The 24,388-nt window shown below is 48.2% G+C and overlaps 1 protein-coding gene across 1 annotated transcript in view; it reads left to right on the top strand.

Annotated features, from left to right (window-relative positions):
* XYLT1 (xylosyltransferase 1) overlaps positions 1–24,388 on the top strand; it is a 334,100-nt gene that overhangs the window by 266,270 nt on the left and 43,442 nt on the right. The window contains exon 6 of the mRNA XM_066274755.1: positions 16,126–16,206. Within this exon, the coding sequence (XP_066130852.1) occupies positions 16,126–16,206 (81 nt within the window). The remainder of the gene's footprint in view (positions 1–16,125; positions 16,207–24,388) is intronic.

Here is a 24,388-nt window from a genome sequence, read left to right as displayed (position 1 = left end):
AGGCAAGTTGCTGACTAATACCTTAATGCCACCTAATTCTCAGAGATTTCCCAGAGTGACTGGACATGTGTTCTTGCGGTGCTTTCTGTAAATCTGGTTGATCCTGTGTGTCTGGTTCCCCACTATCTTCCTGCCTAGATGTGTCTGGCTCCCCTCCTGTAATTAGTGTCGTGAGTCTGCCGCAGGTTGCAATGTCAGTTTGGGAAGACAGAGAAATTTTTAGCCAAGGTAATGACCACATTTTCTCTAATGTATTCAAATGAAATAGCTTTAGGACCTCACTATTGATTAATTAATTTATTCAATTAACACACTCTTATTGAAAACCTACTATGTGCCAGACATTTGCTAAAATCTAGGGTTACAGCAACCAGTAGGATAGTTAACATCTCTGACCTCACAGATTGGGCCGTTAGATTATTGCATCTTTATGACATTGTTAGGAGCGAAGTTTATGTGCATATAATATAGAAAACAGATGTGGATAAAACCGCTTCTCCTCTAGGGAGCTAGAGAAAGCTTCCCTGAAGAAAAGCCTTTGAGCTAAAAGTTAAAAGAAGATGATGAATAAACTGAAAAAATGAAGAATGAGTGTCCCAGCCAGAGGGAGCTGCATGTGCAAAGGCCCTGAGGCATGAGAGAACATGGCTCATGCAGCAAGTCAGGAGAGGCTATGAGGACTTGGTGTGGCAAGGGGATAAGCCAGTAGAATAAGGCTGGAGATGTAGGCCATCCCAGATGGTATGGGAGCCTGAGAGCCATGTTTAGGGGCCCAAGTTTATTCTAAAAGCAACATGTTACCTCTGAAAAGTATTTTATTAGAAAGTGCCATGATGCCTGACCAGGTGATGGCGCAGTGGATAGAGCATCAGACTGGGATGTGGAAGGACCCAGGTTCGAGACCTCAAGGTCGCCAGCTTGAGCACGGGCTCATCTGGCTTGAGCAAAGAGCTCACCAGCTTAGACCCAAGGTCGCTGGCTCCAGCAGGGGTTTACTCGGTCTGTTGAAGGCCCACAGTCAAGGCACATGTGAGAAAGCAATCAATGAACAACTAAGAAGTCGCAACGCGCAACGAGAAACTGATGATTGATGCTTCTCATCTCTCTCCATTCCTGTCTGTCTGTCCCTGTCTATCTCTGCCTCTGTAAAAAAAAAAAAAAAAAAAAAGAAAGTGCCATGATGAGATAGCATTAGTTCCTAATCAACTGCTTCACAGTGGAAGAAACAGAACGGAAGGAGAGAAAGGGAGAGAACTTCACCAGGCTGCTGGAGGAGGGGACGGTGGATGTGTCCATCACAGCTCAGGCAACTACTTTCCACAAGGCATGGCCCCCTGCTGTTTCATTGCTGTTATTTTCTCTCTGGGGTCTTCCTGCGGCACACAGTATACTTAGCTTCTGTGCCCTGGGTTCCCTGGAGCTGGACCCTGTAACTCTCTGTCCTCTGTTGGGCAGAAATTTTCCAGAGCTCAGGCCCCTGGGATGTAAGGAGGAGTGGGCAGAGCCTGAGTCCAGCTGTCCCATATTCTGGCCACGAAATCTTGGGCAGGTGGCTCATCCTCTCTGCGGCTTGATTTTCTCATCTGTACAGCGGGAACCATCACCATTACCTACCTCAGCCTTTGCTGTGAGGATTAACCTGTCAAATGTGTGGTGCCATGCCAGGCACACATAGAGGAAGTGCTCAGTAAGTGATGACAATACGGGTGGCCCAGAGGGACAAATCCACTAGATTGGCAGTTCCAGGAGCAGAGACGACATATGTTCTGCTAGCACTGTTTTCCTGGCACCTGGGACAGTGCCTGGCAAGCAGTAGGTGCATAGAGTCCTTACTGAAGTAAGGAATAAAGGAGGAAGGGAATGGTCACTGCTGTCTGTTCCTAAGTGGCAGGAGACTCACTGACACTTCATTGCATGTTTTGTACCTCCCCTGTTATTAAAAGTGTCTCTGAGCTTATTCCTGGATTAAGGATCAGTGGAGAAGCTTTGTCTTTACTGATTTCTTTCAGCTAGAGGCATTTTCCGGTATTTCCATGATGGAAATGGAAATTGTTCCAAAAGGCCAGAGTCAGTTTCAGAAGGACAATGAGCCATGGTGGCTTCCCATAAATCCTGCAGCTGGCTCTGCCGATTCTCCGCTTAACGGAGGTGCCAGCCCAGATGCAGAGGGGCCCCCACCGCAAGCCCAGCAGGCGCGGGGATGTTGACAAGTCACACCTGTCTGGACACATGCTGGCTTTCACACAGTCTGGAAGAGGGTCTAAATCCCACACGGCTCCTTCATGTTGTGGGGCAGGTATCCAGTCTACCCCTTCCTCCTTGAGAGGGAGCTGGGAGACAGGACCTCAGCTCTCCGCATTCTCTCCGATTTCCACGACCACGCCTTGTATCCTCCCGACCTCTGTAGTAAAGGCCTCGGACTCTGAGGTCAGGTGGCCTGGGTACAAATCCCGGCCCCTGTTACGTGTGGACTGCCCAGCTCAGCACACGTAATTTAACCTCTCTGAACCTCCTCCTGCAGAATGAATGAGAGTAATAGTCCCCACTAAATGTGTTGGGAAGATAAAATGAATCAATATATATCAAGTGCCTAGAACACATGACCCATACCCTCTATAATTATCATCATCATCATCAGTTATTAAACAAGTTACCCAAGCTTTGAGAAGCTCAGTTTGCTCCATTATGAAAACAACCTAATCTGCCTACCTTCTAGGCTGGTTGTGAGGATTAAGTGTATAGTGTATATAAAATATTCACAATATATCACTATCTAGTTTTCAGACATTGTAATCGTCCCAAAAGTAAAACCCTGCATCCATTAAACAATTGCTCTCCATTCCACTCCCCCCCCCCCCGCCCAGTCCCTGGCAATCACTAATCTGCCTTCTGTCTCTATGGATTTACCTATTCAGGATGTTTCATGTAAAAGGATTCATGCAATATGTGACCTTGTGTGACTGGCTTCTTTCACTGAGCATCGTGATTTCAAGGTCCGTCCATGGTGCAGTGTGTGTCAGTGTGTCAGCCTCTTCACAGCTGAGTAATATTCCATTGTGTGGATAGACTACATTGAGTTACCCATTCATCCATTTATGGGTGTTTGGGTCATTTCCTCTTTGGGGTTGCTATGAATATTCATGGACAAGTATTGTTTGAACAACTGTTTTCAGTTCTGTTGGGTATTCTGGTGACTTTTCAATGTACGTTTTTCAGCTAGTTAAGAGAGAAAGAGAAGAAATAGTAAGAAGAGGCCCTGGCCGGTTGGCTCAGTGGTAAAGCATCGACCTGGCGTATGGAAGTCCCAGGTTCGATTCCTGGTCCAGACACACAGGAAAAGCAACCATCTGCTTCTCCACCCCTTCTCCTTCTCCCTTTTGTCTCTCTCTAACACTCTCGCAACCATGGCTCCAATGGTTTGAGCAAGTTGGCCCCAGGTGCCGAAGATTGCTCCATGGCCTTGCCTCAGGCACTGAAATAGCTCAGTTGCCAAGCAACAGAGCAGTGGGCCCAGGTGGGCAGAGCATCGCCCTATAGGGAGCTTGCCAGGTAGATCCTGGTCAGGGTGCATGTGAGAGTCTATCTCTTTGTCTCTCTGCCTCCCTGCCTCCCCATCTCTCACTTAATAAAAAGAAAAGAAGATAAAGTAGGAAATGAAAGGAATTCCAGCTTCTGTGTGTTGGTTTCCTTTTTTGGCCAACCTCGGCCTTTTGGAGGCCAGCAAGGGGACTGACCAGAGAGAGGTGGGTCTTGGCTCTGTTCTGGAGCTCTTGAGCTTTATTGATGTGCCGAGGACCACAGCTTCCCCTGGGGAAACCCCTGATGACTGTGTGTTGCAGTGTGGCATGCCTGGGGAAACCAGCCATCCTGTTCCTCCTCAGAGGGAAGAAGTAACTAGAACAATGAGATCATCAAGCATTTTCCTATGTTCCAGGCACTGGGCTAAACCTCTCACACACATGAGAGCTCATCAAGTCTTTGCCCGACTCAGGCAAGAAAACTGGGATCAGAGGGATAAGCTAACCTGCGAGGTCATGTAATGAGGATGCAATAGAGTCGAGGTTCCAACCCAGTTACCTGATGCCGAGCATGACCCTGAAGGACAGTGGGACAGCTGGCTGCCACTTAGAGGAGCCCATCTCAGCTGGACCTGCTCGTGTATCTGCCTTGGAGTGAAAGTGATCCCATGTGAGTTGGGAAATTACATCTGAGGCACCTGGCACAGCCTCGGGGACTTCTTTCAATATTTGTCCTTTGCGTATTAATCAACTGTTACGTGCCAGACATTGTGCTAGCCAAGCCTTTCTCAACTGGGATTCCTCATCTAAACCACAGAAGATGATCAGAATGACTATTGTCTTGATTCCTGCAGGGATGGTATATCACTCATACCATTCTTGACGCATAGGAGAGAAGTTAAGTGGATGCCTCAGGACACCAGGGACAAGTTCTCATGGAGAACTGCTCTCCCTCATCCCTGTTTCTCCAACATCTAGAACTGTACATGACACATAGTAGGTGTCACACAAATATTTGCTGAATTAGTGAATGGGGATCTAGTGATATAACCAAATGGGTGTGAACCCTGCTCTCATCCAACACACACCCGGTTTTACAATTTACAATATAATCCTCTTCTATAATCCAAACTGTTTAAACATTCAGAGACCTAGCACAGAAAATAATTCATCGGTGATCAGTGAACTTGTACCCGGATCTTTTTAGCATAGTTAGATGTGAGCAGGTTTCTGGAACAGTCCCAGATAAAATTTGTTAAAACACTTTTTTTCCTTAAGAAACACTGTATCAATCAGATAGGAAGCACTGTACTGCCTCTGAGTAAATATCTCAGGAATCCCTGTAAATGAATAACCTTTACCCAAGGAGCGGGATGCGTGGGCTCATATATAGTCAAATAAAACCAGGTCTTATGTTGAAATGTGATACATACAACTCAAAGTGATACTGGTGGTTGAAAAAAGGTAAATTCACTTCTAAAGTCAGAGTTCCACAGAGGTTTTGGCACTTAGGAAATGCTCAGAAATTTGTGGAAAGAAAGGGGAGAGAGTAGAGAGAGAGAAAGAGGAAGAACGGAAGGAAAGAGGGAAAGAAGAGAAGGAAGGAGGCTGGAAGGGAGGGAGGAGGGAAAGAAAAAGAGGAAATTTAATTCACATCTCTAACAGTAACCCAACTAATCCCTATAGTTAAGTGTTCACTCTGCACCAAGCCCCCGTGCTAATAACCTAAGTGCATCCCTCCTTTCATCCTCGGAACACCTGTATGAAACATGTCCCGTGATGAGTTCTCTTATTGAGAAGGCGAAGGTGCTGCTCAGAGAGCTTGCAACTGCCCGGTCCAGCCGTGAGAGCGAGCGCAGCCAGTCCTGCTGCAGAGATGCATCAGGGGCTACACGCTGCTCTCCTCCCAAAACAAACGATGGGGATCTCAGTTGGCCATCTTCTTTTGTGATTTTGGAACTTGTATTTCAAAGCTTCTCAGATCTTTTTTTCTCCATTGAAACTTCACCCAAGACCCCAAAGTGGTATATAGGTGACAGTGGCTCACAGAGACCTCGAGTGAGCCGGACCTGGGCTCTTCCCTCCCCTGCCCTGCCCTGCCCTGCCCTGCCCTCCCCTCCCCTCCCCTGCCCTGCCCTGCCCTGCCCTGCCCTGCCCAGCAGGAGCCAACAGCACCCCAGAGGCAGCGTAAGAACCACTGATCTCTATGATCGGTTGTCTTTTAAAAACATTTTAGGAGTTTTCCGTCTCCGAGAACTGCAAATGAGTACCTCAGAGCCTGCGTCCTCTGTTTCAGCGGCCTGCTTTCTTTTCTGAACGTCTCTTCAGTCCTCTGACGTAGCCCCACGGCCTTGGAGAGCTGTGGGTAAGAGGGTGAGAGGTGCGGGTGCAGCCTGCCCTGACCCTCCGGAGTCTCTCTCCGGCGCCAGGAGTCTGTGTCTGTGTGAGGTTTGCAGAGGTGGCCATGGCGTCTGTTTTTCCGGGGCGGAGCATGCGGCTTCCCTCCCGTGTCGCAGGGCATTTGACCTTGTTCGAGTCCAGACAGGCTGCTGAACCTGGCAGCCTGCCCAGGGTGATCCGGGACAGTCAGCTGTGCTTCGAGCTCAGTCCCACCCCAGGGCTGACATCTGAACCGCCCTGACCCTGGCTTTCTGAGAGACAGAGAGCCGCGTATCCTACCCCCAGCAGAGTAGAGGCTCAAGTCCTAGAGAAGTAAGAACAACAATAATAACAGCTCACATTCTAGCACTGTGTGCGCCAGGTTCCCTGACCTAGAGTGAGCTCTGTGCTTTCCTCTACCCAGCATTCGTCATTACCCAACCTCTGGTACCAGTTCCTGTGTCAGCCAGGACGTTTCCATTGCAACAACGGTCCATGCCCTCTATTTCATTTAACCCTTATCACAACCTGTGACTTAGATATTGTTACCACCCTCGGTTTTTAAAGGTGTGGAAGCTGAGCTTCAAATAGTTAAAATGACCTGGCCAAGGCTAAGCAGCTAATAAATGGTGGAACTAGGACTTGAATCTACATCTCTCTGACCTCAGGTCTGCATTATTTTAATTGTTTGCAAATTCTGATATGTTAGTGTTAGTGCATTAGGGACATCTGTCTGGTGAAATTGGAATTGGTAAATTATTACTATAGGTCATTGCCATTATTTTTATAAATCCAGGGGAGTGTAAAATGGTGGTGGTCGGGGTGTGGGGGGATCTTAGCCGTATACACAGAGAGAAAGTTGAGATTATCGATTCAGTTCAGTCTAGATGAATGCTTATTTAAACTCCAGCTCTTCCCAGCTGAACTGACCCTGACCTGGTTCTTGCAAAGACAAGCAGGAGCTGATCAGGCAAAAAAAAGTAGGAAGGGTGTTCCCAACCCAGAGGACAGTTGTAGACAAAGGTCCTCACTCTGAAATGGCAGAGTAGACCTCTCTGACATGGGCAGGGGGTCCCAAAGAGAAAGAGGCTTAAGGCTGCTAGAACTTGCCAGAGGCATGAGGCCTATTCCGGACCCTTGGGGACAGATGAATCAGCCAAGACCCATGTCCTCCAGCAGCTTAGTCAAGGGACTTGGACATACGTCACTTACACGAGTGCTGGGAACACAGGTGTGAGATAACCAAAAAAGTCACAGGTGGGTGGAGGACTGGCAAGCAGTGGGCCGGGCACTGTGTGTGCTGCCCCCGCAGCACAGAGGCAGCGTGGAGGCCACTGCTGTCCCCTCTGTGCAGATTAGAAAGCCAGAGCTCAGCGAACTTGAGAAACTTGCTCAAAGTGGCGAAGAGCGGAGAGAAATTTCTACAAACTCGTCTCTGAAAACAGCTTTCACAGTGGCCAAGTTTTGACTTTCCCCCTTAAATCACATTTGCTTTTAAAGATACAATGTTTCGGTGTCCTCCAGAGCTGGCGGGTCCTTTGTCCTCTCCTCCCCACCACCCAAAACAAACAACTGGCCGTACTCGCTTGTTGTAAGGGGATGCACAATTTGGTTAATCAAATGTTCTGCTCATTGGGGACGTCGTGTGGCATATGAGGACAACCAGATTTCAGATAATTAAAATACAATCAAACATACTATACCAACCCAGCGGAATGGTAATTTAGTGCTTCATTCATGATTCAAGTGGTGCTCTAGGATCAGGCCAGGCCTCTGGGTGCTGACCCTTGTCAGTTACCTGTCCATTACAGCCATCTGGATGAAGGGCTGACCTGTGAGTAGTTCCCCGCTGAGGGAAAAGCAGATGAACTGTCTCTCAGAATGGCTTGTGGATGCTCAAAATAAAAAAAACGGGTGTCTCGCATACGTTCCGTGAAAGCGCGGAGATTTGGAGACATGGTTTGCCAATTCCTGCAGATGCAATAAGTTATGTTTTAATTCCGCATTGTTTTCGTCAGTAACTAAACAGTAAATCCAATGAAAAGCGGGTGGGTTTTATTATCCAGGTGGCTCCCAAGTGTGCTGTCTGCCTGTGTGGAGGGGACCACTGTCCCCCAGCGTCTCCAGCACGAATTGTGCTTCAGGTCACCTGGTGTTTCATCCCGTTATCATGAGATTGTACCTATTTGTCTCCCCCTCCCCCACCGTCCCGCGTGCTACTTGAGGACAGAGACCATCATCACTACCTCACCTGCTGCTATTCCAGGTGTCTCGCACCTGACTCCTCAGAGAAGTAGGAGACGTTTCCCGGGAGAGCAAACAGAGCTTGCAAAGACTTAGAGTTATGAAGAGTGCAGGACGTTTCGCCTTCACGTGATCGCCAGGACTGAACAGGCAGGGCAAGCTCACAAGCCACCTTGCACACTTGATGAGGAGTTAGGGCACTGTCCTGCGGGCAGTGGGGAGCCCCAGAGGATGTTACGTAGAAGAGGAGGCAGGATCAGCCTTCTGTTCTGGAAGGATCCTACCACTGCTTGCTTTCCAGAGGACGGTCCGGCCTGGAGTCTGAAAGCTGGGGTGGTGTTCTATCCAGTTCACTTTCCCTTGGGTGCCCAGCGGAGGATATAACGGTGCCCCTGGGGTCCTGGAAGAAGTACAGTACTTAGCTTTAGTGTACATTTTCCCTGTATCTTGCAAACATGAGCCTCACCATAAGCTTTGACTGCATTCGAATCACGATTACCCTTCTCTGTCTCCTATGCTTTTGCTCTTGACCTTTCTTCTTGTCCTGGAATCCTGGCTTTCCTAGTAAACAAGAGGACGTCATTTAAGGTCCAAGTGTAATCCGTCCAAAAAGTTGAGGACAATGGGATGGCAGTCACTGCCCCCGCCCTAAAGGAAAGAAGCCATATGGGAAAATGGGTCCAAATTCACACATGGTGTGGAATGCCGTGAGAGCAAATCGGGTGACTGGGGCTCTGATTTCAGTCAAGCGCAGCAGCATGGCCCGCCCTGGGACAGAGGCTTTATCTGTGTCACCTGTGGTGTGCAGCCTGTGTGGGACAGTGAAGGGAAGGAGGAGGCTTCAGGAGGCAGCTGTAGTTCCCTGTGTTTGTTTCCCAGGTCTCTTTCTAAAGAAACAGAACACACACCTGAAACTGATTCATCGCAAGCGTCTGAACAGAGTCCAGGCTCACCCTGGGGTGCTGAGGTCCGGATCTCCTCTCCGCCTCTCAGAAGACTTTGGCCCAGCTGTTAGTAAATCTCTTTGAGCCCGACTTCATTCACTTATAAACTGGCACTGGCCTGCTGAGGTTATTGTGGGACTAAAGGAGGGATGAGGAGCACTTCGCACCTTGTAGGCAACAAAGAGAGGTTTCTGCAATGGCCATGACTCAGTGTGTTCCCGTGCCCTGGGATGTCCCACATCTGTCCCAAGTTCTCTGGGCAAAGACCTGGGGAAAAGAGCTGGGCAGAGCCATGCATCTGGAGCTCTCTGCCTTCCTGGGTTGAGCCCCTCTTGAGGGGCAGGCCACACCCAGCGGCCCTGCATACCAACCTTCTCCTGGGGCATTTGTTAAGCATGTCAACGAGTATTTGTTGAGCACCTACTACGTGCCAGGTCCTTAAGGAACAGAATAGAATTAGACCCAATGCCTGCTTGTCTCATGACGATAGCCAGACTCTCAAAAAGTATTGTCCAAGGTGCCCAAATGGGAAATCCCAGTGCTGTGAGCAGACCGATGGGCGCCAGCTAGAGCAGCTTCCCTGGGCACTGGAGAGGATACCTCTGTGTGTCCTGCCCACACACCCCTGACCCCTTGATAGAAGGCTCACTTGGGCCCCACTGGTTGTTGGTACCTTGGAGAAGCTAGATGGCCCCTACCCAGGCCCCACCAGCCTGCCAGAGAAGCCCACCAACCTCTCCATGGCTTCTCCCACTTCATCACCTTTGCAATTTCCTTCTCCCTCCCCATCTGCCTGGTAGCTAACTGGCTTGGTCCCTGTGCTGTGGCACAAGCCGTAGCCATGCCCTCAACTTAGGGCAGCCTCATTCCATTTAGAGTATCTTTCTGAAAGCAAAGAGAGACTAAAAAGTGCCCTCTCCATGAATAATTCCACATCTAGAAGTTGAATACTGCAGTGATCTATCATACCTACATCTGGAAAGACAAACATACAAAGACAGTCATAGGAGCAGTCTCTATGGGGGGAGGGGGAGAAATAATCTAAATGTCCATCGCTAGGGTATCTGGCTACGCCCATCCCACAGAATTCTGTGCAGCCATTAAAAGGATGAGGTTTACCTTTACGTGCTTATTAGGCAGACCAGCAGGATCTATCATTACCTAAAGGAGCCAGGTGCATGCATGTAATAAAAAATGGATGTGAGTATAATAGCATCTACTTCAGAGGGTGGCCAGGAGGAATAAGTGGGCTAATACATGCTTAGAATAGTGTCTGGGCTCCATAGTCAGCACTCAAGTGTTAGATGTCGGTACTGTCGTTGCTGTTACTGTCATTTAATTCTCTGACTGTAACCTCAGTTTTCATGATCATAATTTTAAAAGCACAGGAGAGGGTTACAGTTGGCCCTCCCTCCATCATGGTTTTCTGTACATGTTGGCTCATCATAAAAGGATGGAGTGTGACATTTCTCCTGCGGTCACACATTTCTCAGCAGATCGATATGCCTGGAGTCACCCACTCATCTCAGTTTGCCTAGGACTGTCTGATGTTAAAACTTAAAATTCCGTGTCCTGGGCATCCCCTCAGGCCTGGGCAAACCAGGACCATTGGCCACCCTACCTGTGCCCCTGGTAGCCAAGTTGCTTTAAGAGTTATACAGACAAGTAGTCGTTACTGCTTTTCACATGGCACAGGGGGGAAAAAGCCCACATAATAATGGTATGCCTGCATGAAATATTATTCAGTTTTAATAAAAAGGAAGGAAATGCGGATGAACCCTAAGGACATTATGCTGAGTGGAAAAAGCCAGACACAGAAGGACAAATACTGTATGATTCCACTTGATGAGGATCCTAGAGCTTGACTCCTGTCTGGATCTGACTGTTCATAGAGACAGAAAGTAGAACGGTGGCTGTCAGGAGCTTGGGGCGGGGAGGATGTAAGGAGTTGTTATTTAATGAGTTCCGAGTTTCAATTCTGCAAGATGAAAAGAGGTTTGGCAATGGATGGTTGGTGACGGCGGCCCAACACTGTAAATGTAGTTAACCCGACCGAACGGTATACTTGAAGATGGTTAGGACGGCAAGTTTTATGTTATGTGTATTTCAGCACAATTTAAAATTTGAGGGGAGAAAAGGTACATCAGCTATCACAAATACTGTTGCTTAGGGTGAAGTTAAAGTGGTGTATAAATTGAACGCATGTATGACATAACTACACAGATGATGCACTTGTAGTAGAAACTGGGGAAACACAGATACAGAATATTCCAAGCTCAGGTGGAAGGCGCCTCCTTGACCCTCCCCGCCCTTCGCCAGGCCGGTCCCACATCCTGCATTCACCACCCCTTGTGCACATTTCTGCTCCACAGACGGCCCGCCCACCACATCCCGGAGGACTACATTGGCCCCTCTGGGGTCTGTGCACACGGGCAGCATCCGGGGCCTGAGGTCCTAAATCCTGGTATTCACAGAAACTCTGTGTTTGACTGTCGCCTGGCGCTGTCAGCCTCATGATTAGTCGATTAGTCGTGAGCACCGCAGGCAGATTCTTCTCAGCACCCTGTGTTGGAGGAGACCCGGGCCCCGAGTGTGCTGGGCAAGAGGGTCCCAGAGAAGAGGAGTTGGCCCTGTGTTGGGCTTTTTCCTGGTGGGGGCTAAGCAGGCTCCGTCCTCTCCTCGCCCAGTCACATGCTGCCGGCAGACAGGCATGGCAGTGCCTGAGCTGGGCACCGGGGTGAGGGCGAGTGGGGGGAGGACCAGAGAGCTGATCCGTGCCCCTTCCAGTGTGTCTTCAGCCCAGAGCCATGATGCATAGGAGACACACGCGATGGCCCGGTGGCCCTCTGGGAGATAGTGCCTAACCCTGACACCAGCGGGGAGACCCTGGACAAGTCCCTTGTAAGAAGCATTTCCAAGCCATTCTCTGCAGAATATCCCGTAGGTGTGACACACAGAAAGCCTTCCGGGTTCAAATAGGCCGGGTCCTTACACTGCTGTCCCCAGTTCAAAATGTCTTCAGTTACTGGTGTTCAAACCGGCAATATAATAACACTATTAGTAAGTAACAGGCAACATTTATCAAAGGCTTATGATATGCCAGGTGCTCCTGCACAAATCTTACGTGCATTATTTTAGTTAATACTCCCAACACGTGAGGCTTATGGAGATGAAAGGAACATGCTCCAAGTCTGGGCTCCCAGGAAGAGACTGTGGGGAGAAGATGAAGAAGTAAAGAGGGAGAATTAACCACCGATATCCATACTTGACTTAAAGCCGCACTTCTTAAGCTTTCAAGGGCAGGCGCCTCACCTGGGAATCTTGTTAAAAAGCAGATTTTAACTCAGTAGGTCTTGGGTGGAGGTTGAGGTACAGCGTCTGACCGCAGGGGGGCTGGTGCTCTGGTGGCAAAGACCTGACTCTGAAGAGGGAGGCGTCAGAGCACCTGTCGCCCTTCTCCTGCTCCCGGAGTGGATCTCATTCATTCATTCGCCCCCTCACTCATTTCTCCACACCTTCATCAGTAGACGTGGTCTGATGGTTGCAATCCTTCCTGCTTCTTCATTTTACTGAAATGGGTGACTTCTCTGAGTCTCAGCAGCCCTTCCGTAAAATGGGAATAAAATTCACACTTGATAGCATCTTTATGAAAACTCGGTGCGATAAAATGCAGCAAAGGTCAGCCGCAGGGCCTAGGCCAGGTGGACTCTCCGTAAGTGGGCAGGAAGCTTCTTTCATTACTCACATAATTGTTGCTTTCAACCCGTATTCCTGTATGGTTTTAATACATTTATTTTAATATTTATGTATTTTAATAAAAACATGCTGGCCCTGGCCGGTTGGCTCAGTGGATAGAGTGTCCCAGGTTCAATTCCTGGTCAGAGCACACAGAAGAAGCAACCATCTGCTTCTCCCCTCACCCTCTCCCCTTTCTCTCCCTCTTCCTCTCCTACAGCCTGTGTCTCGACTGGTTTGAGCCTTGGCCTTGGGCACTGAGGACGGCTCGGTTGGTCCGAGTGTCAGCCTCAGGCACTAAAAATAGCTTGGTTGATTTGAGCATCGACCTCAAACATGGATTGCCAGGTGGATCCCTGTTGGGGTGCATGCAGAAGTCTGTCTCACTATCCTCCGTCCTCTCACTTAAAAAGACAAAACAAAACGTGTTTATTAAAACAAAGATATCCCAGTGGCTCCAAAGGGTACCATGATGGACCCCAGAGTCACCAACATGAATCCAAGGAACTGATGTAGATGAAGAGACCTATCTTCTAGTACTTCCTGTAAACAGTTCAGAGAAATTGGTGAGGAGGCAGACATAAATGAGGAGCTGTGGGAGCCACTTGGCAAATGACTCCACCAGAAAGAGTGAGTGAGAAATGTGTGTGAGGGGAAGAGAGAGAGACTGGAACTGGGTAAAGTGTCAACAGATCGCAAGCTGTTAATTATCTGGAGAGAACTAAATATTATGTAGGCAATTATCGACAGGCGTCTGAAAGCAACAATAGGAAAACTTGGTCCCCAGCCGAATTCCATCTCTCCGTGGAGTGGGCTGAGGAGACAGGGTATAGCATTCAGAGCAGGCTTTTTATGCACAGGGAGAGCGAGGGGGCCGGGGCCCCAGGGAGAGGGGACCGGCAGGGGACACAGCCCTCTGCTTTGAAAAGTGGCTTTACCCACAAGCTCTAGGCCTGGAATCCCCAGCCCTCTCCCCGTCCACCCTCCCTCCCCCAAGATGTCATCTTTTGAGAGGATTTCATGTGGAAGCATCGCTAAGTAAATTCGCTAAATGCCCATTCATCCCCGTCAGATGGGGACGTGGTGAAGCAGTAAATGTGAAAATGGCTCCAGCTCAGGGCCCTGAAAGGGCTTTCTGGGGTTGCCAAGTGGAGCTGCAGCCGCTGACCCTGGGAGGCCAGAGGCATCAAGTGCGGAGAGGGGGGGTGTCTAGGAGGCCCAGCCCAGCCCCTTCAATCCTCTCACTGAGGCCCCTGTTTATTATTCCTGCTGCTGGGGACTCATTCGGAGGTTAACTTGTCCCCGTATTCATCAGGACGACAATAATGAACTGTCGCAGAGAGTAACGAGGGGGTTGGTGAATAACATCTGCTAAGATGTGTAGATGGTTTGGAGGCAGTTAACACCTCTCCCAGCAACTTCCAGAGGCCCTCTGCCCACGAGCTGCCGTAATTTGGCAGGAGGCACACGTGGGCTTTACCTTGCAGCCAGTGTGTGGGGTTTGTCCGCAGGGGAGATGCACCGTTATCGTGCAGACACGTGGGGCGAGCCTTTGTCTGCATCCCCGGAGTTCACCTCTGCGCGCACCGGGCCGGGCTTAGCGTTCTGTGTGCGTGCTGGATTTAGCTCATTGCCGACGCAGGAGGGTTTTCTGGAGCCTGCCGCCTGCTAGAACGGCTGGTTTTGAAGTGGTGTTTATTTCAGTAATAAGATGGGACGTCGGCAGTGCTCATCCTCACTGCAGCATCTCCTGGTAACTGCTCTGTGCCCCCTCCGCTGGAATTAGGAGTTGGTCAACATGAGTCATCCAATCACAGAACGGGGCCTTGGAGTGGCGCGACTGCAGGGAGTTGCAGAGAAATGAGGGAGCGGTGAGGGGTAGGGATGGCTCGGACCAGGGGCGGGAGGCAGAAAGAGTAGAGCGGCTTGTGCTTATTGTACACCTGCTATGTGCCCTTTCAACCCACCCAGTGATCATTCGGAATATGTGAATGGAGAGCCCTCTGTGTGCGGGGCAGCCGGGCAAGTTCAGAGAAGGTACATGGCTTACCCTTGGACACACAGGGCTGGGTCAGGGGAGAATTTAGAATCTGTCTCCAGATTCTTCTGCTTCTTGAGCCCAGGCATCACCTTGTAAGGTACGCACCTGCCTCCCAAAGCTCTCTCCTCCACTCTGTTCCCAGAAATGTTCGTCTTTTCCACTGCCTTCATGTAAGTACCTCCCAGTTTGAAACGACGTTAACCCTTTCCTCCTATATAAAAATCTCTTGAGTGGAGAGAGAATCCTGATGATGAAGGAGCTGTCACTTCAGCACCATTTACCTGTTTGGGTTTATTCAGTGGAAGAGGCGACTGCATGTCTGGCATATGGAGACCCGTGTGACTGCCTTTTAAAATACTGTCACAGCTGTATGCGCAAGCTGATTAGCTGTGACTACACTGCTAGTGCCGAGATTGATGGTGATAAATTTGGGATAACAATGCTGGGAACGATGTCACTCATTTGTGTCATACTTTATCTTTTTTAAAGCTCTCTCAATCAGTTGCCCAGTGGTTATTGAGAACTTGGTATTCATTCATTCATTGATTCATTCATTTCTCAAAATATACTCGAAAGAGTCAGTTCTAACGCATCACACTTTGAGTCATTTATTCATCCAGAATGCATTAATGTAGCTCCTACTACGTGCTAGTGATGAGCAAGGGTGACTAGGGTCTGTCTTCATGGAACTTACCTCCTAATGTAAGGAAGTGCAACACCTTCAGATGGTGATAAGGTCGTGAAGTAAATAGAGTTATATGAGAAAGGCAGAGAGGGGGGTGAGGGCCCTATGTTAGGTTGGGTGGCCATAAAAAGGCATCTCTAATGAGATGATATTTGAAAGGGGACCTGGATAACAACAGCAAGCTAGTGATGGGAAGGTACAGGACAGGATTTGCCACACCCAGCAAGTGCAAAGGCCCTGAAGTTGCTATGTGTTTGGCATTGAGCTACTGATGACTTAGTATTTGCCAAGCCCAGGGCTGGGCACTGAAGATTCCAAAATAAATAAGATTCTATGCTTATCCTCGAGCGGTTCACAGTATATGGAGCATAATAGGAGACAAGCACACGAGCAGCGTGTTTTAATATAACGTGTTAAAGCCAGTGGTTGTGACCCATGAAAGAAGACAACCTTATCAGCCAGCATGTTCAAGGAAGAGGGACCCAGTTTTCTATGACATGACAAAGAATGGAGCCAAGACTCAACTTCTCCATTATCTCTGGAAGATCCTGACTTTCCTCCTTGTTTATTTTTCCACAGGACAAATGACCAGCTGGTGGCATTTCTCTCCCGATACCGAGATATGAATTTCTTGAAGTCACACGGCCGAGACAATGCAAGGTAATACATCCTCCCCCGTTATTATACAACATGGAAACTAAAATCTGAGTGATCGTTTTGGGGCTTCCTTCTAGGGTGGTTTTAGTGCAGCTAGAAAAAAGTTGAGGATGGGAGAAAGGCAGGCACGGTGGGCCTCGCCCCTTCCATGTGAGATCTGAAGTGGTCCTTCCTGTCAGCCAAGGACAGAGATCATCGGAAATGTTTCTCACCATGTCATTAAACCTTACACCTTTTGTCCAAGTACTTTTGTGAGCCCATTACTTTGAGGTAAGTAGGGCCTCCGTTGTCAATTCCCATTTTATTGGTGGGAAAACTGAGGACTATAGTTTGTGATGTCCTCAATCAACCATTTGGTCAGTCAGTCATTCAACAAATATTTGCCGAATGCCGAGGCTGCCAGGCACCCTTCTGACTATGAAGAAGACAAACTTCTCACTCTCATAGAGTTTACTTTCCAGTGGAGAAGAGTCTCATGCCAGCGTGGAGTGGAGCTCAAGTATTCTGACTCCGGCCCTGTGCCCTAGTCATTGCCTCACTTAGCTGCCCAGGACTTTGGCAGGGATTCGAGGCACCCAAAGCCCAATTAGACCCATTGCACCTCCCTCATTAAAGAGAGCAATGCCAAATAGCATCACTACCATCCAGCTTTGAGCTGGGTCCAAATCTCCATGGCCAGAGATCAACTGGAAGGGATACAGTCTTGAGCGCCCCCTGTAGGAGGGAATCCCATGATCAGCTCCACCTGCCGGGTGTAAAATACCATTAAAATTCAGCCCAGGGTCACTCTTCACATTTTAGAGCCTTTTCCTAGAGTTGACCTCAGGCACAACCTGGCAGCTCACGGGGTCATTTTAGCTTGTTAACCTGTTTTGATTGGCCTGCGTGTTGGTTTTGTTTCTGCTGTGTTTAATATAGGTGCTTTATCTGAAAATTAATAGCCCCATTTAAAAATAGCAATATTTCTCATGACAATCCAGATTTCCAGTTCATCTTCAGAGATAAGAAGGCCCACTGACTGGAAGCCTGACTTTCCTCATGGCGGTTACCCACCGGCTCTCAGATAATGCCGCGTCTTCCGGATCTCTGGAGGTCCCCCCCGCCCCCCTTCCATACCTGGCCCTGCTGGCACTTCAGTCTGTGATCTCAGTTCTAGGTGTTCTCTGCCGCTGCTGGTGGAGGCGTGGCTTTGGCTGGCTCTGGGACTTCGTTTCCCCAGTTATCCACAGCAGGGAGGGACAAAAGAAGCGGTGGGCTCTACTTCCTGAGCTTTTGAGTGGCAACCCCAGAGTCTCTGTGTTGCGTCACCTCCCTGCTGTTGAACTTTGATTTTATCCAGCTGTATATGTATAGATTGTTCCTACCCTATTGGCAGCCTGCAGTCTTTATGGATGAAAAGAGCCCAGATGTGAAGATGCTCTGTAAATCGCACACATTAGCAACGCATGTTCCGGCCACTAAGGGTGGACAATGAAAAAGAATTATAGCCACTGTGTGTTGTGTTCCTAAGTGCCCATTGCTCTGTGGGACCCTTTTCATGCAGGAAAGGGTGCCAGTTTCATTCATTTATCCACTCAATGCAAAAATAAGAATTAGTATTTTCAGTTGGCAGGGAAAAGGGGGGGGGTCCTTGGGAACTCAAATGATTTCCCTCCCCAAGTTCACACAACTGGAAACTGCTAGAAGTTGACCCCAGGTATCTGACCCCAAAGCCCATGGGTATGAGGTAGAACTGAACAAAAGTCCATGGAGGTGGTTAGTCATCCAAACTGGTCCACACTCCCATGTCCCCACTCTCAGGTAGAGAATGAAGACCCTTTTCCCTCTAGGTAACCTTGTCATACATGTTTGGATGCAGGTAAAGTTGCACGATGAGAACAGAGCCATTGTAAGTTGAGAGACGTGTCCGAATTCCGTCCACCCTGCTATTCTTGTTGCAGCCTAGTCAGCATTTATTCTCTGACTACGATTTATAGGCACTCTGCTAGGAAGTGGGTGTAGAGGTTAAAATCATGGGCTTTGAGGTCACACTTCTTGGGTTGGAGTTTTGCTCTACCATGTCCTAGCTGTGTTGCGTTGGACAGGTGACTTAATCTCTCTGAGCCTTTTCCCTTACCCATACAATGGAAATACTAATAGACCTACACTTGCAGGATTATTGGGAAACCCGAATGAGATACTGCGTAAAAAACATCTGACTCATAGCAAATGCCCGGTGACAGTGGTGGTGGTAAAGGTGATGATGGTGTTGCTATGATAAGTGTAGGACTAAAATATTGCTGTTGGGAGAAAGAAGTAGATGGTGTATGGGCCAGAGTTGTGCCTCGGGGTGTGTGAGTTTACCGTGTGTAATTGATGTGCATTGATTGGTATTTGTCAAGTGGTCCCCAAGTCGCATGGGACAGGATAAAGGCTCAGGCTAAGGAGAAGCTGCCTACATCTCCTTCTAACACCCTAAAATCCCAAGACACAAATTTCAATACTCATCTATGAATCCTTGGCTGAGATTCTCTCACTGGATGAATTAAGGCCAGTCATTTAGTTTTAATTTAACAGTAACATGAACCAACATATCATCATCTGCCACTCTCTCGCTGTCTCACAGGCTATAGAAACAAGCTGAGCCACTCTCTATCTTCTGGTGTCTATCACCGTGTGCAGAGTTTAGCTCTGGGTCCTCTGTTGGTGATGTGTTAGGAAGGACAGTTTGGTGAGAAGTGACAGAAATCCAGCTAATAATGAGGCTTAGGGAGTAAAGAAAGTTGTTGGATAATACAACTAAAATATCAGTATCTAAAAAAATAATAATAATAAAATATCAGTATCTGACTTCAGACATGGCTATTCAATCAAACAGTTCAAATGATATTATCAAGCCCTGATTCTTAGTGCTCTCATTATTTTTTGGTTGTTTAATTTTTAAAAATTATTTCTGGAGACGATGAAAGTAAAACAAACATATCCCATCAAATAACCAAGTACTTCCCTGGCAGGAATTTTAAAATTGTGATCTAACATCATATTGGTTTCGGGTATACATCATAATGATTTGATACGTGCATATAGTGCAAAATGTCTCGGTTACATTCATCATTACACACTAATGTTTTTTTTTCTTTCTTGCAATGCAAACCTTTAAGATCTACTCTCTTAGCAAATTTGGTTGGTTTTAATTCTGTGGCTCCAGCTGGTGACCCTTCCCAACTTATTAGCCTCATTTCACAGACAAGGAAATAGGCTCCGAGAAGAGAAGGAAGTATATAGCTTTAGCTCACACAGCGAGGGCAGGCCCAGGACTCGGACCCAGGTGACTGTGTCCCCAGAGCTCAGCATCCCTGCGTGGTGAGGCCTCTCTGTTCTGGTCCTGCTTTCCACCAATGTGGTGGCCGGCTTTGAGACAGCCTGCTTCTCTGGGCTTCATTTTCTCCCTTCGAAAAACAAGGGGGAAGAACAAGATGGCCCCTTCCCGTTCTGATGTTCCTGGAACAGTTCTTATAAAAGACATTGTGACAGAAGCAGGGGGCTTAAAAGACAAAGAGGTGGGGAGGGACAAAAGCAAGCGGTGAGACACGAAATAGGCCACAGGGTGCTTGGTTTTTAATTCCACGTGGTTCCTAATAGCCATGTTGACCTTCTGTCCCCATCTCCAGCCTTTAGCAGCCAATCTGACTTTCAGCTCCTGCTGCGAGGAGATGGTATAAAGACAAGCTAGTATTTTAATAGCTGCCAAATTGGTCCTGACTGTTCCTGTAATTAAAAGAAGGGGAGTTTTGTGTTCGCTGTTTCTCCTTGCTTTTCTCCAGAAACAAAGTAACTAGATATATTGAAAGACACATGGGACAACTATCGTTTTCCCAGGGAGCCTCGGCAGGGCTAGTGGAAGCAAGCACCCTAAAGTCTACTCGCAGCCCCAATAGGCAGGTCTTTGCAGACGTCCCCAGGAGCTCCCCACTTCTACTTAGGGAGCATCGGAGAAGTTTTCCAAATCTCTGCAGCCTGATCCGGTCCCAATGTGCAGGGACAGTCCCCTTAGAGGGAGATGGAGAGGAAACATCCTTTTCCTCGGCCAGAACAGGGTTTTCTCTGGGACTTTTCCTGCCTTTGTAAACCGAAGTTCCCTGCCTAATTCAGGGTCGCCAAGGCCTCGGTGCTTAGCTCCGGGGTACAGTGGAGGGAGGTGATAAAAGCGTGAGCTCTGGAGTTCAGCCAGCTCAGCCACGTGACAACCGTGACTTTGACTCCCCATACCTCCGTTCCCTCTTTATAAAATCTGGACAGAGATGTCGGAATTACGGAGGACTGAGTTTCCTCAGTGACCACAGGGAAAGCACGTTATCTCATACTGGCCTCCCTTGGCAGTTGTTAGCCCATTGCAGATTTGAATACAGCTGAGGCTCGGAGAGGGGCTTTCGCATGCTCAATTCTATAGCTAGTGAATGGCGCAGCTGGGGTTGGACCGTTCCGTCTGACTTTTAATGCCCGGGTTCTTGTATCACACCAGAATCTGAGAGGACCCGTTGTTTTAAGTTCTTGGGGTGAAGAGGTGAAAAGAGCAACATTCTGATGACTTTAAGCAAAATCATTTTTCAGATGAGTGGGGAAGGAAAGCAGGTCCTTCTCCTACTTTCTAGAGTCAGCCTCTCCCAAAGTGTGTTCGTGGTCCAGCTGTGATGTGTGACACGATCCGGGGCGGTTCACAAAGGGCAGACTGGGCAAGGTGTGGGTAGTGATCGAATGTGCATCAACAAAAATGTATATAATCAGCCCACCTAAGCCCATGACTTCATGGGTATTAAACCTAGAATAAGACTAAGTTAAAACATTAAGGGAATTCTCATACGGTTACTACGTAAGTCAGTTTCAAGAAAAACGTTAAGGGAATTCTCAAACACTTACTACATTAAGCACGTAGCAGGGCACTTAAGAACCCAAGCTCTGGACCCCGACTGCAGAACTCACATGCTAACCGCTCACTAGGTGTGTGACCAAGTAAGTTACACCAAAACCTGTGTGTCGGTTGTCTCATCTGTAAAATGGAAATGATGATAATAAAACCAACTGCACAGAGTTGTTGTAAGAATTAAATGCATGTATATATGGATAAGCTTTTGGGACAGGTCATTGGGTATTTTAAGTTGATGATGGTGGTGGTGACGAGGATTGAGAAAAATCTTGATGATGGTATGCAAATTATTAACATTTTAGAAATGCTTTCTAAAGCTTGTAGGGAAACAACCAGCATTTCAAATGTAAGAAGGCCAGGTCCCAGCCCCCACTTGTGGCAGCTCCTTCTCTCTGACACCAAACCGATCTTCAGACCCAAACTTCCCTTGATGAATAAACACGCAGCTATTTAGCCAAAAGTTGGCAAATCCATCGAGAACCTGGCCAGGAACCTCCTCCAAGCAAATCTGCTTTCAGGAAGCCCTTTGGTGCCAACTTGCTTATCAAGAGAAGGGCTCTCTCCCCAGCTGTCTTGTAGCACCATGATTGATGTGACAAGATAATTAGCATCTCAGCTCTCCAATGGGGAAAGCAGATTGCCTTTCCCTTTAGCTTTTCTTCAACCCAACCAGTAAGTTCATCACTGTTTGCATGTTCACTTTATTTAATTCAATTACGGCAGCCATGTTGAAATAGCGCTTCGCACTGTGCAGGCTCTCACACTGGGCCGTGTACGCACACCTTCCCATGGCCTCCACATGGGGTTTTTTGTTTTTTGTGGGGTTTTTTGTATTTTTCTGAAGTTGGAAACGGGGAGGCAGTCAGACAGACTCCCGCATGCGCCCGACCGGGATCCACCTGGCATGCCAACCAGGAGGCGATGCTCAACCAGGGCCATTCTAGCACCTGAGGCAGAGGCCACAGAGACATCCTCAGCACCCGGGCCAACTTTGCTCCAATGGAGCCTCGGCTGCGGGAGGGGAAGAGAGAGACAGAGAGGAAGGAGAGGGGGAGGGGTGGAGAGGCAGATGGGCGCTTCTCCTGTGTGCCCTGGCCGGGAATCGAACCTGGGACTCCTGCACGCCAGGCTGATGCTCTACCACTGAGCCAACCGGCCAAGGCCTTCACATAGGTTTTGAGGTCAACTTTGGAGCTTTTTTTTTTTTTCCCCAAACAATACATGTCGAGGTAGACAAAAGACAAAAAGGACAATATTTCACAGTGTCAACTCTCTGAGGTAGAGTATGGTTTTTATTTTCTCCTTTGTTTTCCTTTTATGTTCCAAGCCTTCTACAAAGCTCACGCATTACTTTTACAATCAGAACGAAAGGCAGTAAACATTGTTTTTTAAAATGTGTGAAATGTGCAAAACCAATTAGCGCTCAATGGACCTCTTAGAACTCTTGGAGATGCAAGTTGCTTCGGGCCCTGCGTGCTGTAAAGAGCATGGGCCACCGAGTCAGGAGACTTTGGGTTCCAGGATTTGGGCCCTGGCTCTATTTCCTTCCAACCTTGAATGTCGAACCTAAGTCAACTTTCTTAGCACAGGACAGGTAATAATAGTAACACATGGATAATGTGTTGCAGGGGTCTCCAAACTTTTTACACAGGGGGCCAGTTCACTGTCTCTCAGACCATTGGAGGGCTGCCAAATACAGTGGTCCTCTCACTGACCACCAATGAAAGAGGTGCCCCTTCCAGAAGTGCAGTGGGGGCTGGATAAATGGCCTCAGGGGGCCGCATTGCGGCCCGCGGGCCGTAGTTTGGGGACGCCTGATTGTGTTGTATACAAGGAACTGTCCCGATGCCTTACAGATATTAATTATTTCAATTCCCACAACAGCCACACAATGTAAGTCATTATCATGCCCATTTTTCAGATGGGGACACTGAGGCTAGAGAGATGAAACAACACACAGCTCATAAGTGGGAAACAGACTGGAACCCAAGCAGCCTAGCTCGAGTCCGCACTCCTAGCTGCTGCGCTACACTGATTCTCTAAGCATGTTCCTTGTAGAGTTTCCTACCTCGTCCAGGACACACGTACTTAGGGATGATACATTCCTTCCACCACCCAGGTCAGAGTCTGCCTGTCCTGTGGCTGGTCCACTCCTCAGTGGAGGCTCAGCATGTCCCTGTAGCTCTGACCCTAGCCACCTTGGCCTCTTCATTCATTTGGATTCCTGCACATGCTGTTCCTTATAAAGCTTATGAGACTTTTCCCCATAGTACTTCACATAACCAAGTCCTTCTCATCAAGCTGAAATGCCACCTCCTCGGAGAAGCCTTCCGCAACAGACTTCACTAATAAGTTCTTGTCTCTTTATTGTCTTATCATTGCACTGAAGTTTCTCTGTATAGCACTTATCACAAACATCTAATTATATGTTAATGTTTTATAGCTTTTTATATCCAGTTATTTATTTATTAGAGGAGTGTTATAGCCTTGTGGCTAAGAGTATGGAATCCAGAGCCTGACTGCTAAGGTTTGAATTGCACCCTTGCCACTAACCAGCTGTGTGGCTTTGGGAAAATCACTTACCTTCCCTGTGTCTCTATTCCTTCATTTGTGAAATGAGCCCTCATAGGCTTGTGGTGAAGACTAAAGGAGAGAATACATATTAAGTGTGAGGAGCAGGGCCTAGAAAGTAGCAAGTGCTCAGTAAATGGACAGAAGGGCAGGGGTGATGTCCATTTTATTCACAAGCGCAGTCTCAGCACGTGGACCTCGAGTATTGAAGGTGCTCTCTAGAGCTGCTGAATAAGGGGGCTGCCCCAAGGCCCCTTGTTCTCCCAGGCAGCCGAGGGCAGCAAAGGGCACAGCCCACCCTGGGCCTGAGACAGACGGCCAGAAGGGGCCCTACAGAGCTGCCCAACTAGGAACCCGGTGAGCTGAATTCTCGCTGACTCTTCGCATGGAGAGATGGGAGAGTTTTGTTTTCATGGTGCTCAGACAGAATTAGAAGGTTTCCCGTGACTTTTTGTCACCTTGACCACCTTAACCATGGGCATTACTCAACTGAAATAATACCAGGAGATGGGGTTCATTGTGGGGGCTTTGGGCCTCGGTCCTTGGTGCTGAAGTGTCATTACTTTCCAGTTCCTGGAAGGTTTCTCCTTAGCCCTGGACGTGCCTCACACATATCTATGCCAAGTCGCAAGAGAGATTGAGTTTTAAATTTTCTAGCTTGATAAACGAACAACGTTAAGCATCTTGGTGAGCATTTATGGAGCACTTAGT

This window comes from Saccopteryx bilineata, chromosome 4, assembly GCF_036850765.1.
Source record: "Saccopteryx bilineata isolate mSacBil1 chromosome 4, mSacBil1_pri_phased_curated, whole genome shotgun sequence".
Lineage (NCBI taxonomy): Eukaryota > Metazoa > Chordata > Mammalia > Chiroptera > Emballonuridae > Saccopteryx > Saccopteryx bilineata.
This window is presented reverse-complemented; position numbering and strand designations above follow the sequence as displayed.